General features: G+C 56.1%; 1 protein-coding gene across 8 annotated transcripts; it reads left to right on the forward strand.

Annotated features, from left to right (window-relative positions):
* The first annotated feature begins 270 nt into the window (after nucleotides 1–270).
* DNAJB5 (DnaJ heat shock protein family (Hsp40) member B5) lies at nucleotides 271–24,755 on the forward strand. Of its 8 annotated transcripts, none has more exons than XM_080973574.1 (4): nucleotides 271–341; nucleotides 15,198–15,454; nucleotides 18,092–18,696; nucleotides 22,686–24,755. In XM_080973574.1, the coding sequence occupies exons 2-4, from the start codon at nucleotides 15,244–15,246 to the stop codon at nucleotides 22,917–22,919; spliced, it is 1,050 nt and encodes a 349-aa protein (XP_080829700.1). In that variant the 5' UTR covers nucleotides 271–341; nucleotides 15,198–15,243; the 3' UTR covers nucleotides 22,920–24,755. The 8 variants fall into 8 exon arrangements, with proteins under 8 accessions (XP_080829700.1, XP_080829699.1, XP_080829697.1 ...); XM_080973573.1 differs by lacking the exon at nucleotides 271–341 and adding an exon at nucleotides 7,452–7,544; XM_080973571.1 differs by lacking the exon at nucleotides 271–341 and adding an exon at nucleotides 8,320–8,688.
* The last annotated feature ends 337 nt before the right edge of the window (nucleotides 24,756–25,092 follow it).

Here is a 25,092-nt window from a genome sequence, read left to right on the forward strand (position 1 = left end):
GGTGTCATCCTCTCCAGGGTGCCTGCCTGCCTGGTGACAATGAGAGACTTGGGGCCACCCCTTTGGACAATGGGGAGGCCCCACAGAGCAGCTGGGAAGTGGAGCCCAGAGTCCATGTGACAGGGGAGGGCCAGGGCAGGAGGAGAGGCGGTGATTATGTACCTGGGCACAGAAGGTGGCAGAAGGGCACCGGGAGGCGAGAGCCACATCCAGGAAAGATCTGGGGCAGCCGAAACCCCCCCTGAAAAAAGAGGACGGGGACCCCCCTGACTGCACTAAATTGAGTGTGCAAGGAATTGCCAGACCCACCACAAAAGGAGAAGCAGGAAGAGGACTTACTTGTGAGTTTGGAGGGGTTTTTAAGCAGCTAAAGTTTGCCAGTGGGGATTTGGGGAGATTTTCAAGTGCAAGGCTGCAGTTGTTGCAGAGGGTGTCCATCTGTGTGTGGAAGGGTTGCGGTGTTTGGCCACTGGTGCGTCTCTTCCGAGGGATCCTGCCACAGACTGCATCCCTTGTGTCTGTGAAGGATCCTGCAGTTGGGTCCTAATGGGTTAAGCCTCTGGGAACGTTGCCCTGGTTGCCCAAGTGAATTTGAAGATTCTGCCAGTTAATGTGCTTGCATTGTTCTTGTTGTTAAGCTTATATGACACTTTATTTATTCAATGTGTATATATCCCACCTTTTCCCTCCATGGAGCGCAAGGTGACTTACATGATTGGTCCCCTCCTCATTTAATCCACACAACATCCCTGTGAGGTAGGTTAGGCTGAGAGGCAGCGACTGGCCCCAAATCACCCAGCGAGCTTCATGGCCCAGCGGGAATTTGAACCCTGGTTTCCTGGGTCCTAGTCTTTCATTCTAGTCACTACACCACACTGGCTCTCATTACAATGTGGGGAAACAAGACAGGTCCCTGCCCCAAAGAGCTTGCAGTTTCATTTATTATAAAGAGGGTGTCTGTCTAGCTGATCAGTATGCTGATGACACCCAACTCTATCTGTTGATGGACGGCCATCCTGACTCGGCCCCAGACACACTGATCAGATGTTTGGAAGCTGTGGCTGGATGGCTACGTGGGAGCCGGTTGAAGTTAAATCCTTCGAAGACAGAGGTCCTTCGGCTGGGTCGGGACGATATGGGATTGGGGGGGGGCAACTCCCATCTCTTGCGGGGGCGCAATTAGTGCCAGCACCGTCCGTTAAGAGTTTGGGTGTAATCTTCGACACCTCCCTTTCCATGGAGGCGCAGATTGCAGCTATAACAAAGGCGGCATTTTTTCATCTCCAAGCTAAGCAGTTGGCTCCTTACCTCTCTCGCCCTGACCTAGCCACTGTGATCCACGCGACGGTCACCTCCAGACTGGATTATTGTAACTCGCTCTACGTGGGGCTGCCCTTGAGACTGACCCAGAAACTCCAGCGGGTGCAGAATGCCGCGGCGAGGCTCCTTTAGGGGTCCTCGCTGCGAGATCACATTCATCCGGTACTATACCAGCTGCACTGGCTCCTGGTGGGGTACAGGATCAGGTTTAAGGTGCTGGTTTTAACCTTTAAAGCCCTATATGGCCTAGGACCCTCGTCCCTACGGGACCGCCTCTCCTGGTATGCCCCACAGAGAAACTTACGGTCTTCAAATAAAAACATCTTGAAGGTCCCAGGCCACAGAGAAGTTAGGCTGGCCTCAACTAGAGCCAGGGCTTTTTCAGCTGTGGCTCCGATCTGGTGGAACGCTCTGTCCCAAGAGACCAGGGCCCTGCGGGACTTGACATCTTTCCGCAGGGCATGCAAGACAGAGCTGTTCCACCAGGCCTTTGGTCAGGGCGCAGCCTGACTCCCTCCTTTGGCAATCTTCACAGAACTTTAGCCTAATGGTTGTCATCAATTTGATTTGAATTAATTTTATAATGAAATGATTTTAGAATGTTGTACTATTTTATTGTTGTTAGCCGCCCTGAGCCCGGCTTCGGCTGGGGAGGGCGGGATATAAATAAAATTTATTATTATTATTATTATTATTATTAGCTTGGACACTGAAGGGATTGACTGAGGCTCTTCTTGTGGATGTCTCACACAGCTTTTAGTGTGGTGGCACCCACACTTCAGAACAAGATCCTCTTCAAAATGAGAGACTGGATTACTGCAATGCATTCTGCGTGGGGCTTCCCTCCTGCTTGGGCTGAAGGCTGCAGCTGGTGCAGAATGCTGCAGCAGAATTGCTGACAAGAGCCAGCCCTGTGTCTGCTGCTGAGCCCGTACCATTCCCTGCCTGAACAAATTTCTCTGTCTTCCTTCCAAGTAACAGCCCCTGCCTGTGTGCATTGAATAGTAGATGGGACAGTCAGGCTCTGCTAGGGATAAAAAGCAGCAGAGAGCGAGTTGTGCTTTCACATTTCATGGTGTCTGGCTGGGTACTCTTGGACACAGAATGCTGGAGCAAAATTTCAGAATGGTGAATTTATTGGTTCTGGGTGCCGTCCAGTCTTAGGTTGGAATTAGGGTAGAACCTGGACTAGGAACTGGAGTGTAGCTGTGGTGATCTAATGCTTAGACCACTTTCACACTTGTCAACGGAGGTGATTTTTGTAGGTGTCTGCAGTATAAACATAGCATTAATACAGGCTAGCATGTACATTCAATTTTTTAAAAAGAAAAACACGCTTCATTTCTGCTTTCTGTCACATGTCAGCAATGTTTGTGCCTGCTCTGAAATAGCATGAAAGTGCCTGAGGAAAAGGGTTGCCTCGGAAGAGGCATTCTGTCATTCTGCAAGCGCTGTGAGCCAGTCTCTTAAAACTCTGTTTACAGAGCGGAGGCAATACTTATCACTTGGGAATGATCTGTGTCATGGTCACCCTCATCACCACATAGACGGGGCAAGGAAAACATATCCGGAACGGCAGGCATCTATGTGTACACAACATGCAAGCACCACCCTTTCCCAGCCTTGTCGTGGAGTTGCTGGCAGAACCATGAGCAAATTCCAAGTAGCTCCATGACCATCAATGGGATCCAGAAATCGTGTGGATTTCTCTCTAAGGCAGGAGGCGTCCTCAGAGAGATGAGGTGCTCTCTGGAGCAGCTGCTCCCCTGGGATGGCCCTGCTTCCCCTTGAGGCCGCCAGAAGCCCATGTCTGAGCATATTCTGGGATGGGCAGAGCATCCTGCATGACGCAATCCCTTCTGTTTCAACTCTCTTTCTGCCTGGCTGCACAGGTCTGACGGGCTCTGCCAGGTCTATTCCTGTTGCCCAGTGTAAAAACTTGGGACTGCTGGGCATCCCGTCTGTTGTTCTGCTAGCCTCATCCTGCCCTCTGCCAAAATGCCAGGGTAAGATCCAGGCACTCGCTCGCTACTTCCTGCAGGAAAGCCAGATTCCTGTGGATTCTGGCAGAACTGGACTGAATCCTATTTGTGCCAGGAGCTGAACGGCCTCTGCATCCTTAACTTTCAGGATAGACAAAAGTCGGTCCTTCATAACACAGCAGACAGTTCGTGGCCACAAGAGGCAGGGATGGCCGGCCACCAACCAGGATGGCCTTAAAAGAGGATTAGACAAATTCATGGAGGAGGGGAGGGTGATTGACAGCTGCTAGCCAGGATGGCTGTGCTTCACTGTCAGAGGCAGTATGCAGGCTCTGAATGGCATTGCTCGGGACCACAGGTCAGGAGGGTACTGTTGCACCCAGTTTCCACTTGTCGGTTCCCCATTGAGGCATCAGTTGGCCCCTGTGAGAACAGGATACAGGTGTTGATGGACATTTGGCCCAATCCTTCCCACTCCTCTTTATGTCCTTATGCTGTACTGTTATATAAGGATTTGAAAGGAACGACGTCAAGGCAGACTTTCAAAAGGGGCCATTTTTCATTCATCCCTGGCAGAATAATGCACCGTCTTCCATTGAATGTTTATGTAGCAATAAAGGGGAAGAGATTTATTACCGCACAATAGACTACTATGACTAGAGTCCACATCACCAGATGCGTGGAGCGTTGGTCTCATTCTGAGTTGGAAGGTGAGAGAATGGTAAACAATGGGACATAATAGCAAATAAGTACAGCCTGTGACCCTTCAATTACAGGCTAGACCTATGCAAATTAAGCAGTGACCTGCAGTAATTGGTGGCAGAACAACTGTATTTGCTGCTAAGCAAATTAACACCTAAAGGGGGACAGGAAGCCATTATTTTCCTTCAGTCCCCAATGAACAGAATCCCACTTGGTTATTTGCTCCAATTCAGCTCCAATTTGCTCCAAGTCGCTCTGCTGCATGAAGGCAACTTTCCAGGCGGCAGCAGGATGTCCAGGGAGACAGAAACATTCTGGATTTGTGTCTGTTGCTTCTTTGTCCTATGTAGAATGCAGAAAGGCAGGAAGCAGGAGTGGTCACCAGCCTAAGGTAAAGGTAAAGGGACCCCTGACCATTAGGTCCAGTCGTGACCGACTCTGGGGTTGCGGCACTCATCTCACTTTATTGGCCAAGGGAGCCGGCATACAGCTTCCGGGTCATGTGGCCAGCATGACTAAGCCGCTTCTGGCGAACCAGAGCAGCGCACAGAAACACCGTTTACCTTCCCGCCGGAGTGGTACCTATTTATCTACTTGCACTTTGAGGTGCTTTCGAACTGCTAGGTTGGCAGGAGCAGGGACCGAGCAACGGGAGCTCACCCCGTCGTGGGGATTCAAACCGCCAACCTTCTGATCGGCAAGTCCTAGGCTCTGTGGTTTAGACCACAGCGCCACCCGCGTCCCTGGTCACCAGCCTAGGCAGCTTTAAAAGAAGACGAGACAAATTCATGGAGGATCAGGGGGCTATCGGGGGCTCCTTGCCACAATGGCTATGCACTGCATCCACAGTCAGAGGCAGTGATGCGTCTTCCGAATACTAGGAACTGCAGGAGTGGAGAGGGCTGCTCTTGCGCTCAAATGCTGCTTGTGGGATTCTGTGCAATTGTTAAAAACAAAGGGATGACTTCTGGTCCATCCTGGCGTTCCTCTGACCCAAGAGGCAGGTGGTGCAGGCTGCCTTGGCTCTCCTAAACTCACCCGTTCAAAGAGGCACAGCTCTTTTGGATTACATGGAAGGGAGAGCAAGAGGCAAAGAGTGCCACAGGCGGCTGCTGCCAGGGTCAAAGCTGGCACCAAGATCAGGACGCAGCGCAGGGCATCGGCCACAATGGCTTGGCTGCAACCCTGGGGCCTCTCTGGGGTGCCTCCTTCCCCTACATTCAGCCACAGGTCATTGAAGCCAGAGGAGCAGCTTAGGGGGGGCTTTTACACTGGCCCATCCGAACATCCTTCTGTTTAGCTGTTGCTTCGCTGTCACAGTGGAGAGCCAGTGTGGCATAGTGGTTAGAGTGCCAGAAAAGGTCCTGAGAGAGACCAGGGTTCAAATCCACACACTTGCCCATAAAATGCACTGGGGTGCCTTTGTGTGTGTGTACCACTACCTCGCAGGGCTGTTGTGAGGATTAAATGAGGGGGGTGGTGCGGAAACGTGTACGCCGCCTGGAACTCCTTGGAGCAAAAAAAACTGCTATATAAATGCAGCTAAGGACATGAGCTGGATATGGAACAACTGATTGGTTCAAAATTGGGAAAAGAGTACGACAAGGCTGTATATTGCCTCCCTGATTATTAAACTTATATGCAGAATTCATCATGTGAAAGGCTGGGCTGGATGAATCCCAAACCGGAATTAAGACTGCCGGAAGAAATATCAACAACCTCAGATATGCAGATGACACAACCTTGATGGTAGAAAGTGAGGAGGAATTAAAGAACCTTTTAATGAGGGTGAAAGAGGAGAGCGCAAAATATGGTCTGAAGCTCAACGTCAAAAAAACGAAGATCATGGCCACTGGTCCCATCACCTCCTGGCAGATAGAAGGGGAAGAAATGGAGGCGGTGAGAGATTTTACCTTCTTGCGCTCCATGATCACTGAAGATGGTGACAACAGCCACGAAATTAAAAGACGCCTGCTTCTTGGGAGAAAAGCAATGACAAAACCTAGACAGCATCTTAAAAAGCAGAGACATCACCTTGCCAACAAAGGTCCATATAGGTAAAGCTCTGGTTTTCCCAGTAGTGATGTATGGAAGTGAGAGCTGGACCATCAAGAAGGCTGATCGCTGAAGAATGGATGCTTTTGAATTCTGGTGCTGGAGGAGACTCTTGAGAGTCCCATGGACTGCAAGAAGATCAAACCTCTCCATTCTGAAGGAAATCAGCCCTGAGTGCTCACTGGAAGGACAGATCCTGAAGCTGAGGCTCCAATGCTTTGGCCACCTTGTGAGAAGAGAAGACTCCCTGGAAAAGACCCTGATGTTGGGAAAGATGGAGGGCACAAGGAGAAGGGGACGACAGAGGACGAGATGGTGGGACAGTGTTCTCGAAGCTACCAGCATGGGTTTGACCAAACTGCGGGAGGCAGCGGAAGACAGGAGTGCCTGGCGTGCTCTGGTCCAGGGGGTCACGAAGAGGCGGACGCGACTGAACAGCAACGACCACCACTACCTCGCAGGGTTGTTGTGGGGATTAAATGAGGGTGGTGGTGGGGAAACGTGTACCGCCTGGAACTACTTGGAGCAAAAAAACCTGCTTAATAATAATAATAATAATAATTTATTATTTATACCCCGCCCATCTGGCTGAGTTTCCCCAGCCACTCTGGGCGGCTCGTAATCAAATGTTAAAAACAGTACAGCATTAAATATTAAACACTTCCCTAAACAGGGCTGCCTTCAGATGTCTTTTAAAGATAAGATAGCTGCTCATTTCCTTCACGCCCTACAGAGATCCACTTTCAGCAGCAGGAGTTCCGGGACTCGCACGGGATGGAGAGGACGAAGCCTTTGCAGGCGCAAACTTCACGAATGCACCCTGCAAGGGCCGCCGGGGCCAGGGCGGCTTCCTCGCGAGTAAGCGGCCTGCGAGGCCACGATCCTGCGCCAGCTCGCCCGGAGGCCAGGCTCGCGCGGAGCCCCAGTCGGGCGAGGAGACCGCCTGGCCGGGCAGCTTTTACTCGCGCGCAGCGGCGCCCCACGTGGCGCCCCGCCCGCCCGGTGGGCGTGGCCTCCCGCCGGAGGCTCCCTGGTTGGAGCGCGCCCCATTGTGACGTCACGGGGCTTCCAGAAGCCTCCCGCGGCCGGGTGGGCGGGTCGGAAACCGGCACGCGAGGCAGCTCCGGCCAATGGCGAGGGCGCACGCGGAGGGGCCGCGCCCCGGTCTCCTAGAGACCAATGACAGCCGAGAATGGGCGTGACTGGCTGGCAGCGAGGCCAATCGAGGAAGCGGGAGAGAGAGAGAGAGAGCGAGCCTGAGGGAGGGAGCGGGGGCGGGGCGGAGCGGAGGGGGCGGAGCCTCTCCCCCTCGTTCTCCAAAGGGAGCGGCGTCTCGTCGAGATGGGCAGCGGGCGGGGCCAATAGGCGCGCGAGGGCGGCGCCGGAGCGGGCCGTTGCTAGGCAGGGGCGGGCGCCCGGCCCCCGCGCGCCAGAGGGCCCGGCCGAGGGAGGGAGGCGGGCGGGACGGGACGGGACGGGACGGAGGTGAGTCTGGCTCGGAGGGGGAGGCGGCGGCCCCCGGGGCGAGGGGCGAGAAGCAGGGGCGGGGCTCTGGCTCTGGCCCCGCCCCTCGACGCCCCCGTGGGGAGATATGGGGGGGGGCTGGAACTCGACCCCCTTCCTTGGGCCGGGGGGGGGGGAGGACGGATCAAGCCCCCCAGGGAATTCCCCCCCCCCTACCCACTTCGCCCAGGCCGGGCTCCCCTTGCTGGTTGGGGGGGTCTCCTGGGGGGGGCTGGGGATGTCGCTCCCCCCAGCCCAGCTAAACTGACATGATGCCCATGGACGTCTCCTCCGCTTCCCACTCGGGGCGCTTCCCCCCCAAGTCCCGGCTGCGAAGTGGGGCAGAGCACCCCCTCGCCAGGGGCGTCTGGAGGGCCTTTGCCCGCTGCCCGGAGGGGCGAGAGTTGACTTCCCTGCTGCGGGGGAGGGGAGTGGGGAGGAGAGGACGACCCTCCCCTTTCTGGAGCAGGGCAATTGGGGGGGGTCTCCTGGGGGGGGCCCTGGGGATGTCGTCCCCCCAGCCCAGCCAAACTCCCCCCTCCTCCTCTTCCACCCTGTCTGTCCTGACATGATGCCTCTGGACGCCTCCCCCGCCCCCCAGTCCCAGCTGCGAAGTGGGGCAGAGCCTGGGGCGTCTGGAGGGCCTTTGCCAGCTGCCAGGAGGGGCGAGAGTTGACTTTCCTGCTGTGGGGGGAGGGTGTCAGGGGGCGGAGGAGTGGGGAGGGGTCTGGGGGCGGCCGCTGCTGCCGGCTCCCTCTCTCTCCCCTGGCGCTGCTGCCTGTGTGGGCACCGGGTGGGCATGGCTGGCAATGATTCACCCGGAGTGTAATCATGACATTTCTGCACGCTGACTCCCTGCCGTCTTTGTCGTCGTCGCTGGCGGCGCTGGAAGGGTCCCTCTGCCCGCCTGAGCGAGCGCACGGCATTCCTGCCTTGCCTGCCTGCCTGCCTGCGGGTGCCTGTGCGCGCTCCAGCCCTTGCTCGCTCGCTCGCTCCCGCACACTCTGCGCGCCTTGACCAAACTTGGGCTTTGAGCGCTGCTGCTGCTGCTGCTGCCACCACCACCACGAGTGACTCCCTCCGCTGATATGCCAGCAATTCTGCTCTTCTGGAGCCGCGTGGAGAGGTACCCGCTTTCTCTTCTCCGGATCGGGACTCCGCTCTCCCTGCCCGTCCTCAGGCAGGGGATGTGGAAGAACACCCTCCTCCCCGGGGGTCCGGCGCCAGCTGCATCCCTTTGGGGTCGGGGCCAGGCGGCTGTGCCTGCCTCTGGTTCGGTGGTGGGTGAAATGCCCCTTTGTTTAGGGGGCAGAGGAGCCGCTGTCAGCTCTGGGGACATCTGGTCCTCTGGTCCAGTCTGGGCTTCTCTGGAATCTCAGGGGACGGCTGTGGATTGTTTGAGAAGGACCATTGTGTGGCTGTTGTTTGCTTTTTTTTGTCTGCCTGGGGTGGCCGCTGGGTGTTGGGGACTCTGAAGCGGACCAGGTGATCGGGCAGTGTGACCGGGAGGGATCCCTGGACGGGGATATCTCGGGCTCTTCCTTGTGGCTGCTGCTGCTGCTGCCGGGACTTCGGATGGGCATCCAGCGGCAGCCGAGAGTGGCTTTTGGAGCAGAGCGGCTCCCGGGTCGTCCGGAGCTGCCTCTTTCCTCAGCGGTGAGGTTTCCTGCTTACTTGCGCTCACTTGGGCGCCAGAGTTTCAGGAAGTGGAGTGACTGCATGCACAGGTGCTAGTTAGACTCGGGAGTCAGCGTGGGGCTGGTGCTTTTGACATGTGTTTCAGGGATGGATGCTGTAGGGCTGCGGATGCTGAACTTCACCCAGCGCCAAGCAAGAGTCACTTTTCTGGGCATTCTCTGACACTGGTGGACCTCGCAGGGACGGCGTTAGCTTTGAGCTGGTTGTCTCTTGTGTGGAAGCCTTGATTGAAGTATGCATTCTGGGGTGAGGAGAGGGTTTTTGAGAGGTGGACTGTCTCCCCACTTAGGCTTAAGAACTGGGCACCTTCTTCTCAAACTTCTCAAACGCCGGTTCATTGAAGATGCCAAGCCGACTCCTGATGACTCTGGGGGCTGAGTTGGCCACCCATTCCCTGCCCCGTTCTGTCCTTCAGGGGGGAAGATCGCCAACAGGCTGCCCGGTGTGGGGCTGTGCACCTGCTGCTCAGCCTCCGAGGATGAGCAGAAGGGCGAGAGGACCCCCCCCCCCCAGCTGGGCAGGAAGGCTGGTAAGGTCTGCTTTTCAGTCGGAGAAACCAATTAGAGGAGGAATCCTGACTGTCGAGTGATTTCATTGAGCATTTTCTGTGGCAAGCGGTGAGGGAGGGGGCTGCGGGAAAGCGCAGGAAGGGAAGCTTCTGGGAGGCTGCTGCCTTGTGAACTGCCGCTGCTCCCCAAATTCCCTCTGTCGGGGGGAGTCTTTCGCCCTCTTCCTGAACAGCTGGCTTGGAGTCCAGGTGTGCATCCAGGTGCCCTGTCCGGCTTGGCCGGCTCTTCCTCCTGGCTCTGGGGAGGGGGCTGCTTTTGGAGCCTGGCTGGTGTGGTGAAGGTGCCGCTGCCTCCATTCCTGGGCAACTCTTTTAGCGGCGACTGCATCTTGGAGCTCCAGGCCCCGCAAGCCATGTTCCGGATCAAGCTGGAGCCTTTAAAAATGAGCGCCTGGGCTATGAATGTGTTTGTGAAGTTTCGGTAAGTGGCTGGCCGCCCTGCCTTGCCTGCTTGCATTTGCCATGCTTGGGTGGTGGTCTGTCTGCTGGCATCCATCTTTGTCTCGTGTGCGGCGTCTGGCATCTGCTGTGGAGAGCGATGGATGGGGAGCTTGAGGAGGACAGCCTGTGCCGCTCTTCTGCCCCCCATCGCTCCCTTTGCCGGAGGATCAGAGGGTCTCCCTGGCCGCCTGACCCAGCTCTGGCATTGCCCAGGGTGGGGGCAGGATGAGGGGCTGGAGATGCATAGTGATTGTGCTTCAGAGGGACCGGCTGCTTAGTGGGTGGTCTTGGGGGTCCGGATCCCTTTGCAAAGGGGCTGGGCTGGGGTCGCCTTGCATTTCCCCTTTGGCTTCCAGCAGAGACTGACTCCAGTCAGCCTTTTGCTTTTGTGTGTGGATTTATCTGTGGCTGGTGTGTGTGATTTTGTGTGCGTCTTGGGGGGGGGGATGGGCTCCTGCCCCCCTTCCGCTCGAGTAGGGCTGTGCTGCCCAGGGATTTCTGAGAAGCACACTCAGGCGTGCACTGCTGAAACTGTGCATCTGCCTCCAGGTGGGAGGGAGGGGGTTATCCAGGGACCGAGTCGTGTTTTACCAAAATCTGTGTGGGGTGCTGCTCCGAGAGGATGGTGGAGCCGCACGGTGACCTATGAGGCTTGGCAGTCTTCCCTGCAGCTTGACGTCAGGCAGCCCCCACGCAGAGAAGCTCTCTCCGCTCTTGTGGTGCCTGTCGGAGGGGGGCCCTTCCACATGCCCTTCCGAGCTGGGGGAGCTGCGGGCAGGATCGGCCCTGCTGGGTCACTGCTGAGGCTGGGGGGAGTCTCTCCTCGCTTCCCTTCCACCCCTCCTTCCTGCATTGCAGGGGCTGGGCTACATACCCCTTAAGGGTCCCGTCTGAGTCTGCGGTTCCTCCTCCAGCCCCCCCTTTCCACCAGTGGAAGCCCAGGTGGTTTGTAGTTCAGATGAGAAAGAGGAAGGGGACTCTATCTTCCCGGCCCTCCTGCCCCTGTACTTGTCCCCTGCCCCATCCAGGTTTGCCCAAGGGGGCTTTGCCCCGGCTCTCCTGCAGCACCGCAGGGGGTGTTGGGTGCAACTCCTGGATCTCGCCCGCTGCCCTTTAGCCTAACACCCAGGGGTTGCTTATACAGGTGGGCCGCTCAGAGGCAACCTGTGCATGGCTGCTTAGTGAGCCACAGGCCCCTGTGGTCCAAAGTGGAGCTGAGCTCTTGGAGGCTCCCTCTCCAGAGAAGACGTACAAGTGTAGAGCTGGAAGGGACCCCAAGGGTCATCCAGTCCAACCCCTGCTTGACTGGCGATCCCCAGCGGTGGTCAGGAATCCTGGCCAAGAAAGGTTGGGCCAAATTTAATTCTGCAAGGTGACACCACCCCAGACAGGCTGGGAGCAAGGAGATGCTCTCCCCTTAGAGCCTAAGTCTATGCCTTTGTTCCTGGCCCCTGGTGGTGCGCCAGAGCCTCATTCCTGTGGGTGAAGTCCCTGTCGAGCTGCCATGCCAAGCCCCCGAGACTTGGGCAGGGAAACGTCTGCTCCAGCAGCAGCTTGTAACTGTCGCCGCCGCGGATTCCACATTCCTTGCTGCCAGTGTGTTCCAGAGCTGCTACCTGCCGCCAGGTGAGCCGCTTGGCCTGGGAATGCCCTTCCTCCCGATGCAGCCTGGCATTTCAAGCCCACCTCCCGTGGGCCGCCTTGTGCGCCTGCCCCCTCCCTCCGTGGTCCCCGCGTGTCTAACAATAGAAACTCCCACCATGATGAGTGGGGCTGAGGAGCCCCGTCAGCGCTGCCCCCACCTGCTGGAGCCTTATTTCCAGCTAGTGATCTCACTAATTAACAGAGGGAATTGGCTGATTCTGTGTCAGCAACTCTCTTTCTGTCTCCTGGCTTACCCTTCAGAAGATGCTTCTCCGGGAAAGGGCTGAGTGTGATGTGGGGGGGGGGGTGCTCTGGGCGCCATGTGTCAGCAGCTGTGGGGCTGGCGGTGAAGGGGGCACCCACAGTGGTCCCTTAACCTTCTGCCCGGCAGAGAAGGAGGGGCTCAGCCGTGCGGACGCAGAAGGGGGCGTCTTGGGGGCTTTGCCTGGCCAGAGGGGTCTGCAACTGTGACGTCAGAGTCAGCGTTGGTGTCGTGGTTGGAGTGTGGGACCAGGGCCCAGGAGAGACCAGGGGTCGAATCCCCACTCTGCTATGAAGCTCACGGGGTGACCTTGATGGAGTCAAGACCTTGGGGGCCGAAGCTCACTGGGCTGGTCGCTACCTCTCGGCCTGGCCCACCTTGCAGGGCTGTGGTGGGGATTAAACGAGGAAAGGGAGATAAATATACGGGGAACTTTGGGGCCTGGCAGAAGTATGCTGGCTGATGGAGGCACTGTGACCCTGTCCTTCTGTATCCCAGAGCAGCTTCAAGATTTCCTTGCAGCTTATCCCAAACTGCCCCACTCTGCCCTGTGCTTGTCCTATCATCTCCTATGGAACTCCCTGCCCCAGGAGGCAGCGGTGGCAAGCCACCTAGAGGACTTAAAAAGATAACTGGGCAGCTTCATGGAGGAGGGGGCTATCGAGGGCTCCTGGCCTTCCGAACCCCAGTTGCTGAAAACCCCAGGAGGGGAGAGAGCGACCCTTGTGCTTGGGCCAACTTGCTCATTCCCATAATGGGCACCCCATTGGTCACTGTGAGACCAGGATGTTGGACTGGGTGGGCCCTTGGCCGGATCCAGTAGATGCTCTTCTCAGGTGCTTATGGCAGGGAGAGACCCTGGGCTTCAGAGACCCAAGTCTTTGTCTTTTCTGGCCGCAATCACTCCATCAGCCTCAGTTCCCTATCTGTGAATTGGGCATAGCAGTGACTTGCTTCACAGGCAAGAGACCTGACCTGTTTCAAATTAAAAGTGGCTGCAGGTGTTTCATCCTGTGACCCCAGGTGCCGCTGGAGCCTCTTGGAGGAACTTGGGACAGGGGAGCGCTTGGTTGCTTTGTCAGAGGAACATTTTTGGGGAGAGAGGAAGGAGGGCACTACTGGTGTGTGGGAGGCTGGGGTGAGGGACTCCCCCAAGAAGCCCCGAGGAACCTGGCGGGGTGGGGGGCCATGAGCTGAGCAGGTAACAGGGAGGCGGGGGCCGAATGGGAGAGTTTTTTTCCTGCTACGGCCTCACGTTTGACTTTCACAGAGCTGTTCAGTTTTTTGGAGGAGGTTGTTTCCGTGCTGTGTGTGTGAATCTCTTGGCAGACATCCAGTCGATGGTTGCTAGGGCTGGAACGGGTGCAGTCTCTGTGAAAAGACTCCTGCTTTTGTGTTTTTGTGTGTGTGTGCAATCTATATATATAAAAATGTAATATAGGGAAGACTGTGAACTTCATCAGTCTAGCAGTTGAGTGGGAATGGGTGCTTTAGCATTTCCTGACAAAATTCCCCCTGAATTCCCCCCTGCTTATGCGAAGGTCGTTGGGAACCAGTTCTGACTAGGAAATTTGCAGGTGGGGCAGTGGCTGAAGCAGCTCCTCCTGCACCTGCCGGAGACTTTTGCATCTTTGGGTGGGGGGCCCCGGAGATGGTTCTGGTTTGGCCCAAGATGGGCAGTCGCTGACCTGGCATCTTATTCGGAGGTCAGGGTGTGATGTGGCCGTTTCAGACGCTGGGATGAGAGGGACAGGCAGGGAGGGTGTTGTGTGCATGTTGGTGAGAGAGCCCTTGAAGTTCATCAGAGTTTTGCAAACAGCGGAAAGAGAGGGGAAGTAGCAACAGGAAGTTGGATCCCTGCCTGAATTCTGAAGTTCTGCAAAGGAAGGAATTTGGAGTCTTGGACTCCCTTTTGTGAAGGATTTTGTCTGCTCTAGCGCCTGAAAACCAAGAGGACCTGTCTGGACGTGGGTCTGAGACCTTTGCGTGGGGTGGACAGTGAGAAGCTGACCAGCTCTGGCAAAGCAAGACCACCGTCCCTTAGATCTGACATGCCCCCTTGCTTGCCTGGGTGTGTCCTCTCTGGGTTCCTGGTCACTTCCTCTGGCTTCCCTCTGCAAATCGCAGGCTCTCCTCTCGCTTCAGCTGGGCTGGCGCTTACTTTTAAAAATAACTCCCCCCCCGCCCCCCATTGCAAGATGTCTCTGTCTAACAGCTTCATCCTCTGCCGTCTTTCTGCTGGTACATGGTGGGAACATGTCCCCGCGTGAACTCCCAGTGCTGTATTGTTCTAAAAAGTTCTTTTAAGGCAATCTGCAAAAGCGCAGAAGGGAGAGAGAAAAGCTGGGGGAAGGAATCCTTCCTTGGCTAATTAACCTCTCGTTCTGCTTCGTTATGAAGCCTGCTTTGAATACATTCCGCTGCCCCTGCCTTCTTCCTCCCCTTTTTGGAAACGCTGAGACCGGCCAGGCGCTAGGAAGGGCCGCCTGCCGCCTCCCTGGCCGCACGCTGCCCTCGACATACGCATGGCAGCTGCTTTTCCGCTGTCCGGTCCAAGGGCCGCCAGTTCTGTCCTTCCCAAGGCTCCTTCCCTGCACACCTATTTGTGGCCTGGCAAAACCGGCCACCCTCTCCAGTTACAGCGTCACGTGGTGCTGCCTCCAAATAACAACAGTGACCACCCCTCTCTCTCGCTCGCTCTGCATTCTGCCCCTGTGAATTGTGCAGCAGGAGGGTGAGTCAACCTCCTTAAAAATCCCTCCCCCAACCCAAACTGCTGACAGATCCAGAGGGGCAGCGGCTGGCAGAGCTCTGAGAGGCCTCCCCCAGGACCCGGCCTGGACGTTGGGGCGCTAGAACCTCGAATCCCACCCCCCCTCAGTAGCGCAGGTTGGTGCTGAGTTAGCGGGCAGCCGTGTGGACGGACTGACTGGGGCTGGAGGGGGTGTGGAGGAGCCATTCAGTGGTCGGCCTGGAGTCCTTTCTGACGCCCCCTTTCCCCCTCTCTCCTCTCCCACCCCAGGAATAAAGAGTCTGCGGCGGCGGCCGGGACCGTCTCCACCACCAACATGGGGAAGGACTACTACAAAGCGCTGGGGATCCAGTCCGGAGCCAATGAAGACGAGATCAAGAAGGCCTATCGGAAGATGGCCTTGAAGTACCACCCGGACAAGAACAAGGACCCCAACGCGGAGGAGAAGTTCAAGGAGATTGCGGAGGCCTACGATGTGCTGAGCGACCCCAAGAAGCGGGCCGTCTACGACCAGTACGGGGAAGAAGGTAAGCGGGTGGCCGGGTCTCTTGGCTGGCCAGGGAGCTTGCGGCTTATTTGGGTGGGGGTCTAAGCCTGCCTCTGGCCACAGCCCCTCCCTGCCTAGCTGCAGGCTTGCAGGGCTCAAGACGCCCAAATCCAGCCTCTGGCCTGATGTGCCAGAGAGAGTGTCTTTGCCTGCTTCCCTGTGATAACCTTTGAAGGGCACCTGTGGAGGCACCTCACTCACCTGTGCGGCACAGGCGGCTAAGTGGGGAGGAAAGCCCCCTTGTGGGCCTGGGCTGTGGGAAAAGCTGGCGGCAGCTCCCTGGAGAACCTGGCGCTTTTAATGGCGCTGCTTGCAAGGACCTGGTTCCACCCGGAGTGTGTGGAAATGCACTGGCACCGTGATCTGTGGGTGCAAACATCTTCCCTGTGGCGTAATTGAGGCTTGGCTCATGCCTTCTCCTTCTCCTCCGCTTCCTTTTCAGTACATGCTGCCGTGTGTGAGTGTGTGTGAGAGAGAGAGAGAGAGAGAGAGAGAGCCTTTCCCAATTTTAGTAATAGCTCCTTGTTTCATAAGCAAACCCAGGCTGTTGGCAGGGAACATGTCAGGTTCTGCAGGAGGAAGGGAACTGCTGGGAATAGCAGTCGTGTTAATCAGCCGGTCCTGCCCAGGACTTGCTGAGCAGAAGGTCTCAGATAAACAACCTCCAGCAGAGTTTATCCAAATTCTGGCCTGGAAATGCATGTTCTTTGATCGGAACAAGTGACACGGATTGGGTGAAATTGTATGCATTTGCTCTATGTGAATCTAGCTTCTGGAGTATAGTTTGCAAACTAATTTGGAGGGGCAGCAGGGGACGTTTGACAGGGGACACGGAAACGGGTTTGGGGGCTCCTGGGGGTGGGCCAGTAGCTGATGCCGTGACTTCTTGGGGCGTTCTGCTGGCTCCTTCCCTCTCTCCTCCACCTCCTTGCAGTTCCGCAGTTTCTCTGCCAACTTAAGGGCTAGTCTTCTTTTTTTAACGTGTGACCAAAGTGTGGCGAGGGGCCGGAGGAAGATGGGATGCTCTCCCGGGGAAGCTTTGAGATGCCAGAAGGAGCATCTGGCTTCCAGCTTTGGTCTGGAAATAAAAGCTGGGATCTGGCAGGTGTTCTGTGCCGCCTCCTGGGACTTGGGTGTGTGTCTCTCGAGGTCACCGTTGTGATTGACAACGTGAAATTGCTGTAATTTCAGCTAAAAGCTGCCATTCTCTTTCCTGAGGGAATAAGTGAAGTCCTTAGAAGAACCCGGCCCCATTTAGATGCTTTCTCTCTGGGATCCAGTGGTTATGGGATTAAACTGAAAGCTCTGGCTGCTAAGGAGGGAGGGGGAGCAGGCCCTCTGGGAGGCCAGAGAGCTCTCTTGGCCACGCACCGTCCTCTTCCCTGGTGGGGCCAGAGCTGTGCAGGATGCTGCGCTAGAATGTCTTGCTATTAAAAGCTTTGCAGCTGCAGGCTGGCTGCTAAATGGGGACCCAGAAAGTGCTGGCCTGGCTCTGCTCCTCTTTGCAGCCTCTCAAGCTCCCTGTTCTTTCCCCAAGTTCTGGGCTCCTGGCACCCCTGTCTCTCTCCCCTGGGCCTTTCGTCTTGCCGCCTGATCTCCTGTTGGGCTTGGAAGCATCCAGCCTCCCCCCCTCCCTCCAGTCTCTGCTCTTGCAATAACCCTTGCTCATCTTGTAGCTTAGAGGGGAGGAAGCCCCCCTGCCTGCACACTTTACGAATCATGGAATTGTAGAGTTAGAAGGGACCCTGAGGGTCATCTAGCCCAACCCCCTGCAACAACAACAACAACTTATTTACACCCCGCCCATCTGGCAGGGTTCCCCCAGCCACTCTGGGCGGCTTCCAACAGAATATTAAAATACAATAATCTATTAAACTTTAAAAGCTATTCAGGAATATCAACTAAAGCATCCCCGACAGGTGGCCATCCAATCTCTGCTTAAACACCTCTGACAAAGGAGAGTTCACCACCTCCCACAGGAGTCTGTCCCACTGTCCAACAGCTCTTACCGCCAGACAGTTGCTGCTCCAGATGTTTAGTCAGAATCTCCTTCCTTATACCTGGCTTTGTGCTGAAGTACCAAATTATGCCAGCTGTAATCTCAGTTTCCCTGATTCTCACCCGGGCTCCTTGTGGTGCAAAACCATTCCAAAACGTGTGGTCTGGTCAGGCCATGGGGAACGAGGGTGTCTTCAAGGCCCTTGAGCGCTCTGCTGAAAGGCAAAGGACCAGCGCCCTGGGGTCACGGCTTCAGGGTCCTGCACTGTTGGGTTCCTGGCCCTGTCGCTGGGGAACCTGTGAAGATCCTGCTGGATGAGGCCCAGCCTCCTCTTGTTCCTGGGACCAACCAGATGCCCAGATGAGAAACCCACAAGCAGGACCTGAGCATAAGAGCCACTCTCCTCTCCTGTGGTTTCCAGCACCTGGTATTCAGGAGCTGTGGAGGCAGAGCAGAGCCGTCCTGGCTAGGGGCCATCAGATGTGCTCCCAGGTTCTTGGCCGGCCAATTCAGGCTGCCCAATCCTGCTTCTCTTAGTGAATTTGGTCTGTTTTTAGCACTCCTTTCCAGAGCACCTGCCTGACTGTCCCCTGCTCTCTCTCTGGTGATCTCTTTCAGGGCTCAAAACTGGTGGCGGCTCATCGGGCACTTCTGGGAACACCTTCCACTACACCTTCCACGGAGACCCTCACGCCACCTTCGCCTCCTTCTTTGGGGGCTCCAACCCCTTCGACATCTTCTTCACCAGCGGCCGCTCCCGGGTCTTCAACGGCTTCGACCACGACGACATGGACATCGACGACGATGATGGCGGTGACCCCTTCAGTGCCTTTGGCCGGTTTGGCTTCAACGGGCTCAACGGCGTCCACCGCCGCCACCCGGAGCCCATCCACATGCGCCGGAAGGTGCAGGATCCTCCCGTGGTCCACGAGCTGAAGGTGTCCCTGGAGGAGATCTACCACGGGGCCACCAAGCGCATGAAGATCACCCGCCGGCGGCTGAACCCGGACGGCCGGACCATGCGGACGGAGGACAAGATCCTGAACATCGTCATCAAGCGCGGCTGGAAGGAGGGCACCAAGATCACCTTCCCCAAGGAAGGAGACGCCACTCCCGACAACATCCCCGCCGACATCGTCTTCATCCTGAAGGACAAGCCGCACTCGCTCTTCCGGAGGGACGGGACAAACATCATCTACACGGCCATGATCAGTCTGAAAGAGGTGCGTCCTTGGGCCGAGGAGGGCGGGGTAGGGGCTCTGCGCGTCCCCCGTGGGGCTGCTGGTGCCACAGACAAGAGGTTGGCACAGGAAGGCAGGGGCTGGTGGCAACGCTGCTGTTTGCTGCCCCACTCCGTCCTGCCAAAGGCTGACGTTTGTGGGGGGAGCCCCTTTCCTGCATTGTCCAGGATTTTGGAGGGTGCAATTCCTTTGGGATAAAGGGTGCACTGGCAGCAAGGGCTGTTTGACAGCGCAGCTGGGAAAGTGGTGGGCTTTCCTTCACTTTTCATGCAGAGGGCGGAAGGCCTTCCGCCAGGGATTCGCCGGCTGTGATTCCAACATTGCTGGGGGTTGGGCTGGATGACCCTCGAGGTCCCTTCTGTGATATGTGGTGAAGCAACATGTCTTCTCGGGAGGAAGCTTCATGCCCTGAGGTGTACAGGCAGGCAGGCAGCCTGGCATCTGTGAAGCTTCCCAAAGAAAGAGGATAGCCTACCCTAGAAGGGTTTGAAGAACCCCTGCATTGCTGAGGGTTGGACTAGATGAGCTTTGGGGGTCTCTTCCAACTCTGCAGTTCTACAATTCCATGATTCCGGCAGACTCCAGTAGGCCTGGGCAAAGAGAGGCAGAGCGAGGGCAAGCCTTCCAGATGCTGCTTCCTCCAAAATCAGGAGATGAAATGAAATCGAGATATGTAGAAAGTTCCTCGATTCTCCCCTTTGTTTGAAAGATACTGCAAGGTCGCAGCCGTTAAAGGAAGCGATAAGATTGACTTGTTTACCGCCTCCCCACAGAACGGGCCTTTGTCTGAAGGAAACAAATAAAATAAGCCTTTTGTTGCAAGTCTACCCTCCTCTCCCGATTCCTCAGCCTGTGTGTAGTTCAGTCTTTGCACAACCTTTGAATCTGGCTGAAGATGTGAGCCGCGTGTTGGGTGCTCCTCTTAAGGAGAGAGACGGAGGGCAAGTTAGGGGGAGACGGAATGCCTCTGGCGCTCGAAAGGTGGGGAGGGGGCTCAAGAGGATCCCAATGGATCCCCTGAGTCTTCACCTTTCCCCCCTCTCTCCCACCAACACCAAGTTATTCTATGCTCTCACCCTTTCCCAAGCAATTGCACTGGCACACAAGCTCCTGCCTTTTATGCAGCGTCAGTGCTTCCCAAACTGGGGTCTCCAGCTGTTGTGGGACTACAACTCCCATCACCCCTGACCACTGCTCCTGCTAGCTAGGGATGATGGGAGTTGTAGTCCCACAACAGCTGGAGACCCCAGTTTGGGAAACCCTGTGCAGCATATAGGAAATACGTTTAAGAAGCTGGCGTAGGGATCAGGCTGTGATGGTGGGATTGGGTCACAGCCGTTGTACCCGCATCCCTGGCCCCCAAGCTCATGGAGTGGCCTTGGGCACCCTCCTCCCTCCCGGCTTAAGCTGCCTTGCAGGGCTGTTGGGAAGACGAGTGCCCTGGCTTGCATCGCTGGGAGAGGCTGGGAGAGAAAAGGAAGACTTTCTCCAAGCCTCTGAGGGAGCTGAACTGCATAGCAAAGCCTCTGGCTCCACCTGCAGCATCTCCCTGGAAGTCATCTAGCACTCTGCACGGTGTCAAGAGACAAGTGATCTTCAGCCTCGCTACGGCATGAAAGGGGCTTTCCAAGGAAGCTGGGGCCCCCCTCTTGCTCAGCGGCAGAGCTGGACTGGCTTGCCTGAGGGCTTCAAGCTTGTCTGGTCTTCTCCCCCTGCAATCTCCCATTCCTAGTTCTTCAGCTGGCCTTCCTCCTCCACCTTTTCCTCTTGGGTGGGAGCCAGTCAGGGCCATTTGGGTATCTGCTGTGAAATCTCTCTCCTTCGTGCTCGTTGGAGGGCGAAGCCCCAAGGCGTGTGGATTTTCCCGGAGATACTGTGGGCTGGAACAAATTTATCCATTCCTAAAAGTCTGCGGGTGGCTCTTTGGGAAGGGGGGGGGGCGGAGCTGGAGACACAGCGGCTTCCAAGCCGAAACACTGATAATTCTGGGCTGGTGTGTGGGGCCATGGGATACGTCTCTCTGGACCCACAGACCTGAGGGAGAGCTTTAAAGGGGTCTGAACAGGACAGAATGGGGCTGGAAACAAGTAAGGCAGCTGCATCTCTTTCTCCCCGTAATAATAATAATAATAATAATAATAATAATAATAATAATAATAAATTTATTATTTATACCCCGCCCATCTGGCTGGGTTTCCCCAGCCACCCTGGGCAGCTTCCAACAGAATATTAAAATAAAAAAACCTATTAAACATTGGCATATGCAGCCTGGGGCACTGCCAGCCAGTTGCAAGGTGCCACCAGGACCAGGTGATTTGAGCAATCTGACCTGGTCTCTTGTCGAAGCAGCTGGGCTAACGTGGCGGAAGGTGGGACGGGACTCCTTCTTGATGCAACATCTCGCCGTTATTTCATCCTTTGAGCGCAACATCTGTCTCCCAGGAAGAAGGCAGCATAAAAGCAAGCACATTGCTTGTCGTTAAACTTTGGAACTCACTTCCACAGGGGGCAGTTATGTTCTGAAGGCTGCCTTAAGGCCTCGACTTCATGTCCCTAGTTAGGAGCTGCCTCTGATGTACCTGGGGAAGCCTAGCAGAGTCTCTGGGGAGATAGAGCAGCCCGGAACCTCAAGGCTTGCTCCTCAGGGTCCCATTGGGAGAGAGGCAAAGGGCAGCCTAGGCTGGCTCCAAAGCGGAGAGACTCAGCCAGTTTTATGTTCCCTGCTGTGCAATTACCGTATTTTTCGCTCTATAAGACGTACCTTTTTCCTCCTAAAAAGTAAGGGGAAATGTGTGTGTGTCTTATGAGGTGAATGCAGGCTGCGCGGCTAAGCTAGAAGCCAGAACAGCGAGAGGGATCGCTGCGCAGTGCTCCCTCTTGCTGTTTTATCTTCTGGCTTAGCCCCTCAGTCCCTTTCCCCACCTCCCGGAAAAGCCCCCAAGAGCCGCACTCCCTTTAAAAAGCCACACGGAGTGTGTGTGCTGCTCGTGAAAGGGAGCGCTGAACAGAGCCTGGGATGCAGACAGGCTCTGCTCAGCGCTCCCTTTAAAGAATATTTTTTTCTTGCTTTCCCCCTCTGAAAACTAGGTGCGTCTTATGGTCAGGTGCGCCTTATGGAGCGAAAAATACTGTATGGGGGATAGGGAGAGACAGGAGGGTGCCGAAGGGAGCGCCCTGCCACCTTCCTCTTTCCCCACACTGGTCAGGGTCAGGGCAGATCCTTTGGCCGCTCTCTTTCTGCGCTGGCAGGTAAAAATAGCCCTGGCTGAGGACGGTCTCTGCTGCCTCCGCCCTTCCAGACCATTATCCTTGAAGCTGGCAGAAGAGGATCCTCGAAAGTTTTAACTTCCTGGAAGTAGCATGCTCCCCCCCCCAGGACTGAAAGCCAAAGCCGCCCCCTCCCGCGGACTCTTGCTTTCATGAGCTTTGGAGGCTGCTGGCTGCCAGCCGGGCAAAGGCCACTGTGTGTGCAACAGCTGAGCAGGCGCTGGAAGCCACGGCCGCCCCCCCCCCCCCCCCCAGTTCTGGTTCCCTTGCTGGGGATTAAGCCGTAAAGCCTGTCTAAATTTAGCCTGTGCTGGCTCATTCGCTCGGGCTCAGTGCAGGTTGCAGGCTGGAATTGCACAATTCTGCCCCCCAAGATGTTTCCTTTTCTGATCCTTTGAGGTGGGGTTCAGGGGCGACATAATAGAAAGGTTCTGAAAGAAAGTGCATTTTTAAAAAAGCAGGTATTGTGTGCACCTGGTGGCTATTCCCTGAGCCTGCCTAAAATAAAGCTGTGCCGCTTTTATTATCTGAGTCTTGATATATATTTTGCATTGTTTTAATTTTCTAAGCATTTAATCTTCTCTATGTTTCTTGGTGTTTGCATGTCACCCGTATTGCTTTGACTTGTGCATGAGCAGCGCTTCTCCTTGTTGCAAGCCCTGCGCCCGGCCTAACCCTGCCTCCTCCTCCTCCTTCTCTTGCAGGCCTTGTGCGGCTGCACCGTCAACATTCCCACCGTGGACGGGCGCGTCATCCCGCTGCCCTGCAACGACATCATCAAGCCGGGCACCGTGAAGAGACTGCGTGGCGAGGGGCTGCCCTTCCCCAAGGTGCCCACCCAGCGCGGGGACTTGATCGTAGAGTTCAAAGTCCGCTTCCCGGACAGAATAGCCCCCCAGACCCGGCAGATCCTCAAGCAGCACCTCCCCTGCTCTTAGGGCCCCCCCTCCGGGCTGGACGGCCCCCGGCCTCCCTGCCAGGCCGGCCACCTTGCCTTCCGAGCAGCAATACTTCACGCACGGGTGCTGCGGTCCACTCGACCTTCGCGATGCACGGGGAGGGGGAAGCGCCCCTGGCTGCCCACCCATGTCCTCCTTTTCCAAGAGACGCTCTGACCTGGCTTGTGTGCGCACTCCCTCTTTTGCCCCACGGCCCGGCTGGCACCCACCCACTCGCTCTCTCCCCCTCTCCCTCCCTCTTGAGCCTGGCACAAGCCTCGAGACCCCTCTCGCCGCTCCTGGAGGGTTTCTACTGGGCAGTTTGACAAGCAGCCGGGACGTGGCTACCCCCAACCTGCTCCGGTGTAAATAGGACCCGGACTTCTCTCCTGCTTCCTGTGGACGGTCTGAGGACTTCTCTAAGCGACTCTGTGCTCTGGCTGCCACTGGGCAACGTGCCAAGGAGCCGTCCGATCCTGCCTTGCAGAAGCAGGGCCCATCCGCACCTGGACTGGGCCCCCACGGTGCCATTCCTCCGTCGCTTTGTGCCTCCGTGGGGAACGGAGAAGGCCTGCTCTTGCCCTCTGCTCCCGCGCCACCTTCGCTTTGGAGCCCACGAGACGTCTGGGCTCTGTGGAGCCAACCTCACCTGCCTGGGTGGGTCTTCCAGCCGCTGTGCCAACTTGCCGCATTTGCCATGGAGCTCGAGGCCTGCTTGGCTTGGCGGCTCCTGGTTTTTTGGGTTTTTTTACGCTTAATAGAAACTTTGCAAGGGTTGCTTTCTACTGTCCGGTGTGGTTCATCTGAGCGCTCCCTTTTTTTTTGCGGGGGCTGGGGATGGGAAGAGCCGGCCTGAGAAGGGCGCAAGCTACGTAGGCCTCAAGGTTCAGAGCCAGGGTCCGAGGAGAGGTCCGAAGGGAGGTGTATGTGTGCGTGTCTAGGGGTATGGGGGTGCCATTTTTCAGGGAGATCTGGAAGGGCCAGGCCAGCGTGGGGAAGAGGAGGAGAGTCGCCGGGAGACCTGCTTGTGTGGTGCTTTATTTTAGAGGCTGCATTTTAAAAAACTTTTCAGAGGGACATTTTCAGAGAAGCGTTTCTTATCCTCTCCAGCTGAGACTTTGCTCCACCCGCAGGGAAGTGAAGTGGGCTTGACTTCCAAAGGGTTTTGACGCTGTTTTGCAAAAGCACCCTTTCTCCTGCCCCCCTCTGTTAACCCCCCCCCCCTGACAAAATGTGGTGCCAAAACCTTGGGATCCCTGACTTCCATTTTGCCTGTCCAGAAGCTGCTTTCTCTGACTTGAAACGGGGGCGCCTGCCTGGACTGCCCACAGCAGTGCCCCGGGGGGGGTAGGGGTGGCGGCGAGCAGAGTGACCGCCTGCTTCAGCCTGGCTTTTTTCCTGAGCTGACCCTCGACTTGCCCTGTGGTCGGGCAGAGAGTCTGGACGCAGCGCAGCGGCTGCTGCTGCTTCCTGTATAGCTGTACAGAACCTCACACTTTGGGTCCTTTTAATGTGCAATTTTTCTCTCCCAGGAGATTAAAACTGTTAACGCAGTGTTGAACTTACCAACCAGTTTGAATGGTTAAGACGATGCCTTTCTTTGCCCCCCCCCCCCGACGTGTGTGTGTGTTTTTTAAAACAAATACAAAAAAACTCAGGCTGCTGGTGGAGGTGGGCTGGGCTGGCAGGTGAGAGCGGGGCTGGGAGGAGCGCCTCTGGGGTTTTTCTCCGTTTCAGGGAGACCCCGAGTGGTTTTATAGCGGTTTTTTTGTATTTCTTTATTCTTTTGTAATGTCCCGTATTAATATTTAAAGAAAATAAAGTATTTTAAAAATAGCTTCTTTGTGTGCCTTTGCGTTACTGCGCCTGCCGCGGAGGGATGGTGAAAACTGCCTTGTCCCCGCAGCGTTTCTGCGCCGGGAGACCTCTCTGTGCCTGGCTGCACTTCTCCTTAAAGAACCGGAGAGTCACTGAGTTGGTCTGGCTAGTCTGTCCGCAGTCTTCTGGGTCACACAGGTCCAGGGCTCTTCAGGCTGGTCCTTAAAACCAGATGTATGTGCCGGGTATGGAGCTAACACCCAACAATTAATATTTGCAGACTTTTTCAGCAAGTTGAGGGAAGGTTGCAATGTATTTTTTGCTGCATTAATTGCAAACATGTCACAGAGCAAGT

This window comes from Podarcis pityusensis (assembly GCF_964106645.2).
Source record: "Podarcis pityusensis genome assembly, chromosome: 11".
Lineage (NCBI taxonomy): Eukaryota > Metazoa > Chordata > Lepidosauria > Squamata > Lacertidae > Podarcis > Podarcis pityusensis.

What these genes read in the sequence shown, in the direction of transcription:
- DNAJB5 (XM_080973568.1), top strand. Translation starts at nt 14,701, where the DNA reads ATGGCAGCTGCTTTTCCGCTGTCCGGTCCAAGGGCCGCCAGTTCTGTC. An exon ending in GTGAATTGTGCAGCAGGAGG is followed by an intron (nt 14,910 to 15,197) that starts GTGAGTCAACCT and finishes CTCCCACCCCAG; the next exon opens with GAATAAAGAGTCTGCGGCGG. An exon ending in CGACCAGTACGGGGAAGAAG is followed by an intron (nt 15,455 to 18,091) that starts GTAAGCGGGTGG and finishes GATCTCTTTCAG; the next exon opens with GGCTCAAAACTGGTGGCGGC.